General features: G+C 46.3%; 1 protein-coding gene across 1 annotated transcript in view; it reads left to right on the top strand.

Moving 5' to 3' along the window:
• SELL (selectin L) overlaps positions 1 to 12,176 on the top strand; it is a 279,488-nt gene that overhangs the window by 116,218 nt on the left and 151,094 nt on the right. The window contains exons 6-7 of the mRNA XM_088460537.1: positions 4,245 to 4,430; positions 6,687 to 6,872. Coding sequence (XP_088316663.1) covers positions 4,245 to 4,430; positions 6,687 to 6,872 — 372 coding nt within the window. The remainder of the gene's footprint in view (positions 1 to 4,244; positions 4,431 to 6,686; positions 6,873 to 12,176) is intronic.

Consider the following 12,176-nt stretch of genomic DNA (forward strand, 5'->3'; position numbering starts at 1 on the left):
ACACCATGTGGCTCTGCTATAGTTTCTGTGGGTTTGGTGCATGGTCTGGTGTACGATGCAATATTGGGGAGAGACTTTGCTCACTTCTGGAAGTTGTGGGAAAGCCGTTTTGTTCCAGAGGTGAACAACCCCGATCCATTTGAGAAGGTTGTCGATGTAGTGGAGGAGGGAGTTTCTTCTGAGTCAGAGGTACTCCCTTTTTCTACTATGATTGGCGAACTAGAGAATACGGAGCGTGACGGTGGCCCGCCAACTGATGTGCCTCCCATTGAGGTGGGAAGTGTTGTTGGGCCAGTTGATCATCTGCCTGATTTAGAGGTCAGAAGAGAGGTCTTTGCCACGGAGCAGTTGAAAAACCCTACTTTGGTAAAAGCCAGGAAGAATGTAAAGGTAGTTGATGGTAAACCCGTAGACCCTGATAATCCTTTGTCCTATCCCCACATGGCAATGTGTCAGGATTTATCCTGCCCTGAGTGTCAGTATCATGCTTCCAGACCACGTTTTAAGGGTCCACTAGTTCCATTGCCTATTGTAGAGGTGCCAATAGTGAGAGAGCACCTGAAACAGGCTCAACAAGCACAGCAGAGGGTATACAACCGCAATGCTCAGTTACGCAGCTTTGCTCCTGGGGACAGAGTGTTAGTGTTGGTTCCCACTGTGGAAAATAAACTTTTGGCTAAATGGCAAGGGCCCTTTGAAATCTTAGACAGAGTGGGACAGATCAATTACAAAGTTTACCAGCCGGGGAAAAGAAAGCTGGAACAGATATACCATATAAATCTGTTAAAGCCCTGGAAAGATAGAACGGTACTGTCGGCCGTCCGAGCCCCTCCAGTAAGTCCAGGGCCCTTAGTTCCTGAAGTGACCGTGGCAAAAACCCTGTCGGCAATTCAACAACGAGAGGTCAAGGAGTTTCTGGTTAGAAATAGGGTGCTGTTCTCTGACGTACCTGGGAAAACCTCGGTCATTAAACATGACATCATCACTGACCCAGGGGTTAAAGTTAATCTAAAGCCCTATAGGTTACCAGAAGCACCAAGAGCATCGGTGTCGAAAGAAATTAAAAATATGCTAGAGTTAGGGGTTATTGCAGTATCACATAGTGAATGATCAAATCCCATTGTGTTGATTCCAAAGCCCGATGGGAGTGTGCGTTTCTGTAATGACTTCTGAAAGTTGAACAGTGTTTCAAAATTCGATGCCTACCTGGTGCCACAGTGGAGAAGGAGGCGTTGGCCATAAAGTGGGCGTTACAAACTTTAATATTTTCGGTGGAACACAGGCCAGGGGGCCTGTTGTTTAAAGCAGACGCGTTGTCACGCGTTCATTGTTTGGGGGCTTCAGTTGTTCCGCCCCATAGGTCGAAACAAGTCGAAACAAAGGGGGGGGATATGTAATAGGATCACTGGTAAAGTGGTCTGTGGCAGGGACATTTATCCCAGATTCCTGTCCTATGTGTTTAAAATCCCCAGGAGAAAGTCTGCAGTGTAGCAGGCTTGAGTATCGGCTTTTTGAAAAGCCGGTTTGGGACCTGGGGGTTGTGGGTGAGAGGAGAGGGAGGGCTCCACCCACGGCCACTCCAGGTTTTGGTTCTCTTAGCCTGGTAACAGGCTTGTTAGGGTTTCCACCTGAGAGTGGCCAATATAAGCCTAGTGTGTTTAGGGCTGATTGTCTCACCTGGGAGAGCAGACAGGGAGTTTGCTCAGAGACACTGGAAAAACCTAACTGTAAGTGTTGTGCTGTGCTTTTGTTGCTGGTGAGGGCATTAGGCCTTGCCAGGTTCTGGTAGTGAGGGAACTACCTGTGAAGTTAGTACCCCGACAGGGCTAGGATTTATGTTTATGTTTTCTTTATGTTATTTCTGACATTGTTCAATAAAGACTGGCGCCGACCAGCTTGTACTTGCATCCAGACTGGTGTGCTGCTTCCCTGCTGCTGTGTGTGTGTGTAAGGAAGGAGTCCTCTACCCAGGAGAGGGACCCCCTAACCTAAATGTGTCACAATATATATATATATATATATATACAGTGTGTGTGTGTGTGTGTGTGTGTATATATATATATATATATATATATATATATATATATATATTTATTCTTATATCCCACAGGTTGTTTACATGTCATGCACACTAACATGTTCACACCATTGGACCCCTGCAATATATAATACAATAAGACTTAGGGCCTGATTCAGTGAGGTTTGCAACTGAGATTGTATTAGCAATTACGCACGCAGTTCAACTGCGATAGTATGCTAATTTATTGCAATGCTGTCGCAGCACTACATAAGAAGGCCCACTTTGCCTTACACACATGTGTAATGTTTAGCAAGACTGCAAAAACATTGGTACAATCGAGTACCATCGCAGCCTCATGTACACTTGCAAAAGGTCAGTCCTAATTACGAAATTGCTAACTTCAGAGCAAGCTATCAGGCTGTGTAGGGCATCGCCGTGGATAATTTATGCACTCCCATGCAACGGCGTTAAAACACCTTGTCACGCCTGCATTTCCACGACCCCGTTACCACCCACAAATGGCACTCACTCTGCGATGGATTCCTATGTGCGTGCGTATTTACATTGCCATTGTGCGTTGCAGGCACATTGCTGAACAATCGGCCAATCTGCATAATTGATTGCAATTGCGTATGCTGTTGAAACAGGCCCATATTACGGGAGCATAAACAAAAGTGGATGTAGTTATGAGACCGGCGGCCACCAGTCTCAATACTGACAGGGAAATCCTGACAAGGGACTTAAGATAGGCACCTATCTTAATTGCGACGCCGGAACGCCGAAGGACGCCAGCCTGAACAAGGTAAGTCCTGGGTGCCCTTAGCATTAGCCCAGGGGGAGGTTATGTTTAGGGAGGGTAGCAGGGCTAGGGCTAAGGGTTAGCATCAGGCACCACTGGGGAGGGGGGTTAGGGCTAGGCACTAAGGGGGGAGGTGTAGGTACTAATGGGGAGGGTAAGAGTGCGGGGTGGGGAGGGTTAGGGTTAGGCTACAAGAAGGGAGGGTTAGGGGGGGAAGGGGGAAGGTAAGTATACTTACCCGACGGGTAACCGGAATACCCACCATAGGGATGCCGCTGTTGGTATTCTGACAGGAGGCATCCTGACAACTGGCATTATATACCCATTCCTATGTAAGGATTCTCATTCACACCCCCATTCTCAATCTTGTGGCCCTTATCGCCCCTGAGCATCTTCCTAGTGGCCGTTCCTTATCCCTGTGTCCAGCCCTACCGCATTCGATACCCCACATTGGCACTAACCAGGCTCTTGTGGCCCTTATCGCCCCTGAGCATCTTCCTAGTGGCCGTTCCTTATCCCTGTGTCCAGCCCTACTGCATTCGATACCCCACATTGGCACTAAACAGGCTCTAACAACAGCAAACACTGCACTGTGACTGCACCTTTTTAAGCTTTGTGGTATTCTTCACCTGAACTCCCCTATTTTTTACCATATCATGGTCACCATGTCCAACCTGGCTCCAGCAGACTGCTCTGCTATAGTACAGATTATCCAGTAATCCATTGCTAGGGAAGACATGTTCTTACCAGCATACACAAACCTTAATATATAAGGTTGTAGACAGAGGGCCTGTTTCAGAGCCAGATGCTCTGACAGAGCGCTCACTCTGAATCAGGGCCGGCCCTCTGTGTTTTTAGAGCGGCCTCCTGGCTGCTCGCATAACTGTGGGTGACAACCCACAGCTATAGCGAACGGCCAGGAAGATGGTCGCAATGGTCAAGACCATCACGACCATCGGGCTTTTGATGAGACCCTTGTGGTAGGGTCTCGTTGCCGCATGCCCAAGAGTGCTTTTCGCTCAAACAGAGCCGAAAGCACTCCCACTGACATCACTTGTGATGTCAGTGTGGCAGGCCCCAGACGGTAGGTGTTCCCATGGGAACGCCTCCATCTGGGCAGCCACGCCTCCGGCCCGCCCACCAAAGGGGGCATGCTGTCACTCAACATCGACAGCACGCCCCCTTTGGTACGAGACCCGGAGGGATGGCTTGGCCATCACTATCCGGGTCTCGCGCATGCGCACAATGGAGCCAGCTCCGTCGTACGCATGCGCACTGAGCCACCATCGACCCGCTTGCGAGCGCTCAGCGCTCGCGAGCGGGTCTGAATCAGGTCCAGAATTTTAAATGTAGGTACAACAGCACTTGATTCTGAGATACCAAAAAATTTAACTCTATGCTTTACTTCTGCTTTATCCTGTACAGCTGTACAATGTGCGCATTTATCAGCTCAGCCTCAGGGGTATATGAATTGTTCTCATCCATGGGGGAACTTCAGTTTTCAATCATTCTGCCACTTTGGATGCTTCGATGGATTTCTTCATAATGGGAGTGATAAGAGCCAATGTCTATCTTCAGGGAGATGGAGCAGTGATACTCCACACTGTACAGGTACTGATATGAATTCTATTTACCAAGTGCTGCGTTAGCAAATTTACAAAGATTTGTTTTTCCTGTACTTTTGCATTTTACATGATTCAGTAGTGTGAAAACCACCAAAAAACTGCAGCTAATCCACAGTTTAGAACCAAAAACGCCATCCTGATCTTTTACATTACAAGTAGTGGAGGCTCCAGGGGTGGGGCTGCAGCGCAGTCCAAAATTCAAATAGGGGAACCACACCAACTACCAGTGAGTCCCAGTCAGTGATGTTTGGAAGTGTTTGAAAGGACATTTAATGTGGTTCCTCTACTTGAATTTTGGACTGCGCTGCAGCTGCACCTCTGGAGCCGCCACCGATTACAAGTGTAGTTTTTTCAAGTGGTCGCTTTTGAAACCTGCAAAAGTGCTACAAAAAGGCCCAAAAGAAGCGTTTCCTTTGAGAGGTTAGTTTGTGTAAAGAGCTGCACAAATCTGTTGGATCATTGTAGCCCTGTTCTCTTTTATGTTAAAAAGTAGAAATAAAAGAAAATAAAATGTGCAGGGTCCCCTCCAAAATGTAAACCAGTAATTGTATTGTAAACAATACAATGCTGGAAGACGAGTAGATAGGCGAGCACGTCCTTGGATGGTCAAGGCTCACTCAGGTATGGCATACAGTTCAGAGCCGTAGAAAGCTGGCCCAGGGGAAGGGGGCATAGCCTATTTGTGGGAGACCCTTAGAAAAAAAGAAAAGGAAAAAACCTATTTGCATGGGAGGGGGATGCTGTGAGCCCCTCAGCCCAGCGCAAATCCAGTCGAGGTGTGATCAGTGTGATCGCTCCCCCCCCACAGGCAGACGAGAGGAAACTGCTGCTGCTGTTCAGCAAGCAGTCTCCTACTGCAGCCCAGCACACAGCAGCATGGAGCCCCACCAGGCCCCTCCAACAAGCCTGAGTAATAAGTACCCCACCCCCATCCCTCAGCGACTCCTGATGGCATATGATCCTGACGTGGCTTTTTAGTACAAAAACGTTAGAAAACTCAATTTATTTAAATGAATACTACCACGCTCCTTTACCCCAGAGGCATAAAATGAACTAAGCTTATAAATTAAGTTAAAATGGGATGAAGCAAATGGAAATAGTAAATATCTAAGGTCTACCGAGGCAAAGCTGGGCACATCAGCTAGTTTGAAATTAAACCCCAGACTAAACTCTTTTACCCATTTTTGACACACATAAATGCACTGGGAAAGTCCTCTTTGCTCCACGTAGTATCCACATCCTGGCTTCGCAAAAAATAAACACTACAACCATGCAGAGCTTGTCCCTTAGAGACCACATTGGGAATGATATAGAGCCTGTTATTCCCATTGAAATGAAAGGATCCCAATTGGGTTGGAAGCATCTGCTAATCATTTAGTTTTTATCAGGAGAGGCAAACATAAAATAAGGTGTATAAGGTGCTTTAAGTAACATTTAGGCTACATAAAAGCAGTTACTACAACTTGCCTCTGAGCAATGGCATATCTAGAATGGGTGCAGGTGGTGCGGTGCACACAGGTCCCTGGAAACGGGGGGAGGGGGGGTCTGCACTGCACATCCTGCACCCATATATAGTTATACTTAACTCCAATCTCCAGAGTCCTGCGTCTGCTGGTGGCCTGCAGCTGCACAGCAGCAAAAATCACAGGTAGCCATTTTTCTGGTGATTTGCGCATGCGCACTAGAGAAATAAGGCGGATTTTCCTGGAGTCCGGCACAAGGTCAGAATCTACTGAGCTGTCAGAGAGGAGGGGGCCCACACGGAGGCTGCACTCGGGCCCTCTCCTTTCTTAAACCGCCCCTGCCTCTGAGGTACAATAGTTTAAATGTTTCATGATGAAATGATGCCTCACACCAGTCTTCTCCACAGCAAAACCTCCAGTCTTTTTCACATTAGTAGTAAGAAGCAAGTATGAGCATTATGAATAGCTTGTTTCTAAAGACATTTGTGAATAGTTGATTAGTTGGTCATTTTATCTAACCATGCAGGCATTCCTTGTTCTCACAATAATGCCAGGTATAGGAAATCTTCACACCACTAACATACCAGGAGTAATGTCTTCTCCTCCCAGAGATTTGTAGAGCAACTGGTTTTAAGTTTGAGCAATTAGAGAGCACCATTTTTTGAAAAATAGTTACAATTAAATAATAATCCCATTGCAACTAATAATGTTAAAATAAAATTATTGCTGAAGGTATAATTGTAAAGACTTTACAGAACCTCTATTTTATCCTTCTACAGCTGTACAGTGTCCACATCTATCAGCTCAGCCTCAGGGGTTTATAAATTGTTCTCATCCATGGGGAAAATACAGTTTTCAATCCTTCTGCCACTTTGGATGCTTGGATGGATTTCTCCTTAATGGAAGCGATATGAGCCAATGTCTGTCTTCTGGGAGATGGAGCAGAGATTCTCCACATTGTACAGGTAGTGAAAGAAATATATAGGACTTTTAAAAGGGGAAGTTATACATTTGTTCTGTGTCATGACTTGGTAAGATATAAGTCACCCAGTGGTTTTAATATTCCACACTTTAAGTTAACACACTAACTAGAGATAAAAACATAGATAACTATATTGCAGATTACAGAGGTCACAGCTAAATTTATTGAATCAGATTTGAAAGAATTGTAATTATGAAAGGGTGGCAAGAAAAGATAAAGATATTTAAATACATGGGGTGGCACCCAGGATTGGGCAGTAACACTCCTCTATGTTACGGATTCCTAGGCTGTTCTGTGTAAACCCATAGAACCCAGGCTAGCAAGGTCTTCTGATACTAACAGCCACCCTGTGTTCCCATAGAACTGGAAGACATTCACCGGTACTTAAGTGGCCGTCTGGACTTAATATTCGAGGTAGTAGAGGTTTACAATGATTACCTTAGGAAACCAGAGAATAGCGGAAGATAATGGAAACTGGGAGAAAAGTCAGTAATATGGCTAAGAAGCCAATGTTGCGGCTATAATAGCCAAAGGTGCGGCTTAGAATGCCAATGGTGCGGCTAAAGCCGGTAGGACAATTTGAAGAGTGGATGCAGTGGAATGGAGGCCAGTGATGCGGCTTTGGGAGCCGGTGGTGTAGCTAGAGAGCCGGTGGTGAGATGTGGCTTTGAGAGCCGGTAGTGTGGCTGGAGAGCCGATTGTTAGATGCTGTTTAGAGCTGGCAGTATGGCTGGAGAGCCAGCGGTGAGATGCAGCTTTGAGAGCAGGTAGTGTGGCTTGTGAACCAGTGGTGAGATGCAGCTTTGAGAGCCGGTAATATGGCTGTAGAGCTGGTAGCGAGATGTGGCTTTGAGATGGTAGTGTGGCTTGTGAGCCAGTGGTGAGATGCGGCCTTGAGAGCCAGTTGTGAGATGCGGTTTTGAGCTGGTAGTGTAGATGGAGAACTGGAGGTGAGATGTGGCTTTGAGAGCCAGAAGTGTGGCTTGTGAATCGGTGGTGAGATGCAGCTTGGAGAGCTGGAGGTGAGATGCGGCTTTGAGAGCCCGTAGTATGGCTTGTGAGCCAGTGGTGAGATGTGGTTATGAGAGCCGGTATTATGGCTGGAGAGCTGGTAGTGGGATGCAGCTTTGAGGCAGTAGTGTGGCTGGAGAGCCAGTGGTGAGATGTGGCTTGTGAGCCGGTGGTGAGATGCAGCTTTGAGAGCTGGAAGAGTGGCTTATGAGTCGGTATTGAGATGCGGCTTTGAGCCGGTAGTGTGGCTGGAGAGCCGGTGGAGCAGCAATGAAGCCGATAGCAGCTTGGGAGCTGATGGTGTGGCTGGGAAGTTGAAGAAGCAGCAACAAAGCTGGTAGCAGCTTGGCATAGAACGCCAAGCTGCTACCGGTCTGCTGCTGGTGTGGCTACTGGTGTGCTGCTGGTGTGGCTGGGAAGCCGATATCACTGGATACAAAGCAAAGGAAAGCTATATGAGTGCTGACCATGCAACAGAGCCGAGAGATCCACAGGGAATGCTATAGTTGGTGAGGCGGCAAAATGCCAGTGTACACAAATAGGGGAAGGACCCAATCATGCCATGTTGTGGATAACACGTGACTTCCTGCAGCATCCAGATCACCTAGCAACTGATGGAACTAGCACAGCACCGCCAGAAGGAGGTAAATTGCTGGAAGGAAACAAGTCATGAGTGCAACTTGTAACAGTACTCCCCCCCTTGACATGGGGTTGAAGAACCCCCAGAGCCCGATTTATCAGGAAAATCCCAAAAGAAAAGTCTCTTAAGTCTAAGCGCATGTGTAGCATTCTCAGGAACCCAGGAACGCACCTCTGGGCCATAGCCCTTCCAGTGGACCAAGAACTGCAGACGAACTTTGGAATTCGTAGAGTCCAAGAACTTTTCAACAACTAATTTGCATTGACTGTGGACCACAATCAAGGCAGATTTGAATGGAAACTTAGGTTTGAATTTGACAGAGTTGAAGACCGGTTTGAATAAGGAACAGTGGAAGGTGTTGTTGATGCGGACTGACTTGGGTAATTGAATCTTGAAAGCTACCAGGTTAACCTGAGCAATGATGCAAAATGGACCAATGAACCTAGGCCCTAGTTAATGAGTAGGTTGGCAAAGTTTAATGTTTTTCGTAGAGAGCCAAACCAAATCGCCCTTCTTGAAGACACATGACTTCCGATGTCTGTCAGCAGACTCCTTAGAGCAGAGCGAGACCTTCCGAAGGCTTTGATGAACCTTGCTCCAAATATGATAGAGCCCAGAGGCAGAAGATGAAACAGGCAAAGTGGAGTTAAAAGAATTGGCTCAAAAGAAAGGAGAAACTGAAGATGCTGAATGACACGAGTTGTTAAAAGCAAATTCAGCAAGCGACAGATTAGAAACCCAGTTGTTATGACATTTGGAGACATAACAGCATAAATATTGCTCCAAAGACTGATTGACACGCTTCGTTTGCCCATTGGATTGCAGATGGTACCCTGAAGAAAGGCTGAAGCAGATGCCTAAGGAAGAACAGAAGGCTCTCCAGAACTGTGCCACCATTGTGTTCCTCGATCTGACACAATATCCACAAGCCAGAGTTAATTTGCAAATGGTAGATTTTTCAATGGAACAAAGTGTGCCATCTTATTAAATCGGTCCACCACCATCCAGAGCATCGAGAACAGAGCATCAAGCGGACACTGGGAGGTCGACAATAAAGTCCATAGCTATGTGTGTCAAAGGTCTCGTAGGTATGGAGAGAGGCAGCAACAGACCAGGAGGAGCCATCCGAGGTGTTTTATTTCGAGCACAGATCTTGCATGCCAGGACAATTTCATGGACATCTTTGCTCAGGAAAGGCCACCAGACTGAGCAGGAGAGTAGCTCTAAAGTCTTAATGATGCCAGGATGACCGAAAGCTCGTCAAAAGTGAAAATACAGTAAGACTGACTTCCTAAATCTTCCTGGAACAAATAGAAGACCGGAAGGTTTATCTGGAGGTGATTCTAACTGACGGGCTTGGATGAGCTCAGCCAAATTCTGGGTGATAGCACAATGAATGCAAGACTCAGGAATAATCGGTTCATAAGAACTAATGGACTGCTGCGCTGGAACAAAGCTTCTGGAGAGGGCATCCGCTTTGATGTTTTCCAGGATGAAATTATATGAGAAAATTGAACCGGGTAAAAAACAACTCCCAGTGTGCTTGTCGGGAGTTCAAACTCTTTGAAGACTGGATATATGACAAGTTCTTATGGTCGATAAGAACTGTGATTTGATGTTTGGCCCCCTCCAGCCAGTGCATCCAGTCCTCGAAGGCCCACTTAATCGATTACCCAAATCGTAGTTGCATTCTGCCAAGGTGAACTTGTGGGAAAAGAAAGCACAGGGGTGCAATTTGTTGTCAACAGCATCCTTCTGAGAAGGGATAGCTCCAGCTCCAATCTCAGAGGCTTCAACTTCCAGAATAAACAGGAGATCTGGATTAAGATGACGTAGCACTGGAGCCTGTGTGAAGGTGATTTTAAGAGATTCAAAAGCCTGAATAGCTGTGGATGTCCAATTGAAGGTGTAAGTTGCTTTCTTGGTCATTTCTACAATGGGTGCCACAATGGTAGAGAAAGACTTGATAAACCTTTTATAGCAATTGGCAAAGCCGAGAAAGCGCTGAATCGCTTTAAGGGTAGTTGGTTGAACCTAATCCCTTATGGCTTTGGTTTTGCTAGGATCCATGGAAAATTCCTGTGAGGAAATGATGTAGCCTAAGAAAGAGATTTGGGTGACATTGAAATCACATTTATCCAGCTTAGTGTAAAGATGGTTCTCTCGCAACTTCTGCAACACCTGGCAAACATGCTGATGATGTTGATCCACTGACTGTGAGAAAATAAGAATGTTGTCAGGGTAAACAACTACAAAACTTCCCAGGAATTCCTGAAGGACATCATTAATGAGATCTTGAAAGACTGCTGGGGCATTGGCTAGGCAAAACGGCATGACCAGGTACTCATAGTGTCCTGAGTGAGTACTGAAAGCCGTCTTCCACTTGTTGCTACTCTTACTTTGGATCATGTTGTAAGCTCCTCGAAGATCAACTTTTGTAAAGATGGTGGCTTGATGCAGCTGATCAAAAAGAACTAAAATAAGAGGTAGCGGGTTTGAGTTTTTAATGGTGATAATGTTGAGACCCCTATAATCAATACAAGGGCGGAGAGACCCATCCTTCTTCCCAACAAAGAAGAAACCAGCCCCAACTGGAGACTTAGAGGGATAGATAAATCCCTTCATCAGGGCATCCACAATGTATTCCTTCATCGCCTTATCTTCCAGAATAGACAAAGAATACAACTGGCTTTTGGGTAGCTTAGCCCCAGGGATATTCCCAGTACTGGACTGGAATGGTTGGAGAAGTATCGACAACAACAGGCTGAACTGCCCAACAGGTACAGCAAGACAATGGGACCGACACCCCAGAGGACCAGTCAATGATGGGATTATGATGCTGAGCTAAGGGAGACCAAGGATGATGGGTGCCAAAGGACAGTGGAGAAGGAAAAAATAAATAAACTCTGAATGTAGAACTCCAATAGTCACCCGGAGAGGAGGTGTTTTGATTTTAATGCGGCCATTGGAAACCATTCCTCCATCCAGTCCACAGATAAGGATTTCCTGATCCAAAGGAACAGCGGCTACACCCAGAGATTAAAAAAAAAAAGAAATCCATAAAATTTCCAGGTCCATTGCTATCCAGAAATGCAGAAGTGGCCAAGGAGGAATCAACGAGTTGGATAGCTGCAGGGACTAGTAATGAGTTTTCAGAGGAAAAGGAAGCCAGGCCTAAATGTACTGTAATTCTTCCCAAACACTTAGGCCTTGCCTTTTACTGGCCTGGCTGGACAATTACTCAGGGAATAATTGTCCCCGTTATACAAACAGAGACCCTGGGAACGTCTAATGCATCTTTCTTCTGGATGTAACCAAAAGGCACCAATTTGCATAGGCCCCTCCAGATCTGAATATGGAACCCAGATAGGAGACCGGGGTGATCTTGTAGGAAGGTTCTGCTCCCGCCTACATTCCCAGAGATGACAGTCAATTCTGATTGCCTTATGCATGAGGTCATCCAAAGACTCAGAAGGAGGATGCTGGACAAGGATATCCTTGATAGCCTCAGAGTGTCCCAGATGGAATTGACTGCCTAAGGCCAGGTCATTCCAACCAGAATCCATTGCCCATCTATGGAATTAAGAAGAATAATCTTCTGCGGCCTTCTGTCCCTGTCTGACGGAGCGCAAATTT

This window comes from Taudactylus pleione, unplaced genomic scaffold (genome assembly GCF_031769625.1).
Source record: "Taudactylus pleione unplaced genomic scaffold, aTauple2 ptg000048l, whole genome shotgun sequence".
NCBI lineage: Eukaryota > Metazoa > Chordata > Amphibia > Anura > Myobatrachidae > Taudactylus > Taudactylus pleione.